The sequence below is a fragment of the Lactuca sativa genome, chromosome 8, assembly GCF_002870075.4.
Source record: "Lactuca sativa cultivar Salinas chromosome 8, Lsat_Salinas_v11, whole genome shotgun sequence".
Classification (NCBI taxonomy): Eukaryota; Viridiplantae; Streptophyta; class Magnoliopsida; order Asterales; family Asteraceae; genus Lactuca; species Lactuca sativa.
The window spans coordinates 181,999,217-182,000,730 of record NC_056630.2 but is presented as its reverse complement, the minus strand read 5'-3'; the positions used below and the strand labels follow the sequence as shown (position 1 = coordinate 182,000,730).

Sequence of the window (1,514 nt, the reverse complement as noted above, 5' to 3'; positions counted from 1 at the left end):
GATGTGTACACACGCATGGGATTTTTCTTATGATATGTGATCTTGGGATTTTGTATGATGTGAATTGGAGATCTAAACTTGATGTTTTATGAAAATTAAATGAAAAATGTTTTTATATTTCGCGAAAAATTATTTTGAAATTCACGGTGTTACAAACGTACCAGTGACGACAGCGGGATCCTGAACCGCTTCTCCTTGACCCATGGTCAGCACTCTCCCTGCTCCTCCATTCAAGGGTTGTTGACATTTGGGCAGTTTTGATGGAAATGCCTAGTGTTTCCACATCCATAACAGGTGTGGCTTGCCCCGGCATTGTTGCCGCTGTTGTTGGTGTTGTTGTTGTTGTAGTTGCGGTTATTGTTGTTGTTGTTGTTTTTGTTGTTGTTGTTGTTTTTGTTGTTGTTGTTTCCCTGCTGCTGGTTCTGGAGAGGATAAGTCCTGCATTATTTTGCCGTGTGAGCCTTTCGATTCCAACTGGTACAATGCATCTCCCTGCATTCACCATTGTGATGAGAATTGCACTTGTTGCACTTTGGGAGATTTCCAAAGTATTTCTTAGGGGCACTTGGAGTGGATGAAACTGGAGCATGTGGTGTGGAGGGAACTTGGGTGGTTACTGCATGAACTGTCGCTGTTTGTTGTTTCTTTGATGACTCTGAGCCCTGTCCTCCCTTTCTCTTGTTATTCTTTCCTTTCTTGTTGTCAATCTCCTTCTTGCCTTCAGTTTCCCCTAACTTCTCGCCCATCTTGTTGTTGTGGTCATACAACTTCTTGGCCAAACTCTTGGTACCGTCAAAGGTTTCAGGATTTGCAGGTATCATATTTCCTTGAATTGGGGAGGTTAACCCCCAGACGAGTCCTTCGATTTTCTTTCCTTCCGAAGTAATCATGTCAGGGCACAACAGAGACAGTTCGCTAAACCTTGTTATGTAAGCATTGATGTCGGTGTTTCGGACGGTGAGATTCCATAACTCTTGCTCCATTTTCTGAATTCCACCATGCGGGCAGTACTCGGCCATCAACATTTCTTTCAATTCTGCCCACGGCATGGCATTGGCTACGGGAAGAGTCATGGCCTCCACATGTCCATTCCACCAGGTGAGAGCTTGATCAACAAATGTGCATGCTGCAAACTTCACTTTCACCTCTTCGGGGCATTCACATATCTCGAACACCGATTCCACATTTTCAGTCCATCTCTTTAGGGTTATCATTCCCCCTATGCCATTAAAGGTTCATGGCTTGGCGTTGGTGAAATCCTTGTAGGAGCATGTCTTGGTAGGCCCCTGGTTCATTCCGTTGTTTGAGCTTCCAAACCCTTGCTCGTTGCCTCCACCATTGTTCCCATTGTGGATCTACGCCATTGCCGCCGTGACTATAGCAAATATAGTTGCTTGAAATGCAACTGATTTGATTTCTGGTGATATCGGCTTGGGGTTTCAAAGGGCAGGTCGTTGAGGCATCCTTCTGTCATGAAACGGGAAGATGTTGAGTGCCTAAAATTTTTGTGAGTT

The 1,514-nt window shown here is 44.6% G+C and overlaps 1 protein-coding gene across 1 annotated transcript; it reads right to left on the bottom strand.

Moving 5' to 3' along the window:
• Positions 1–443: 443 nt before the first annotated feature.
• Positions 444–1,214, bottom strand: LOC128127885 (uncharacterized). Its single transcript, XM_052766612.1, has one exon. It carries the CDS (start codon positions 1,212–1,214, stop codon positions 444–446), a length of 771 nt encoding a protein of 256 aa, XP_052622572.1.
• Positions 1,215–1,514: the final 300 nt, after the last annotated feature.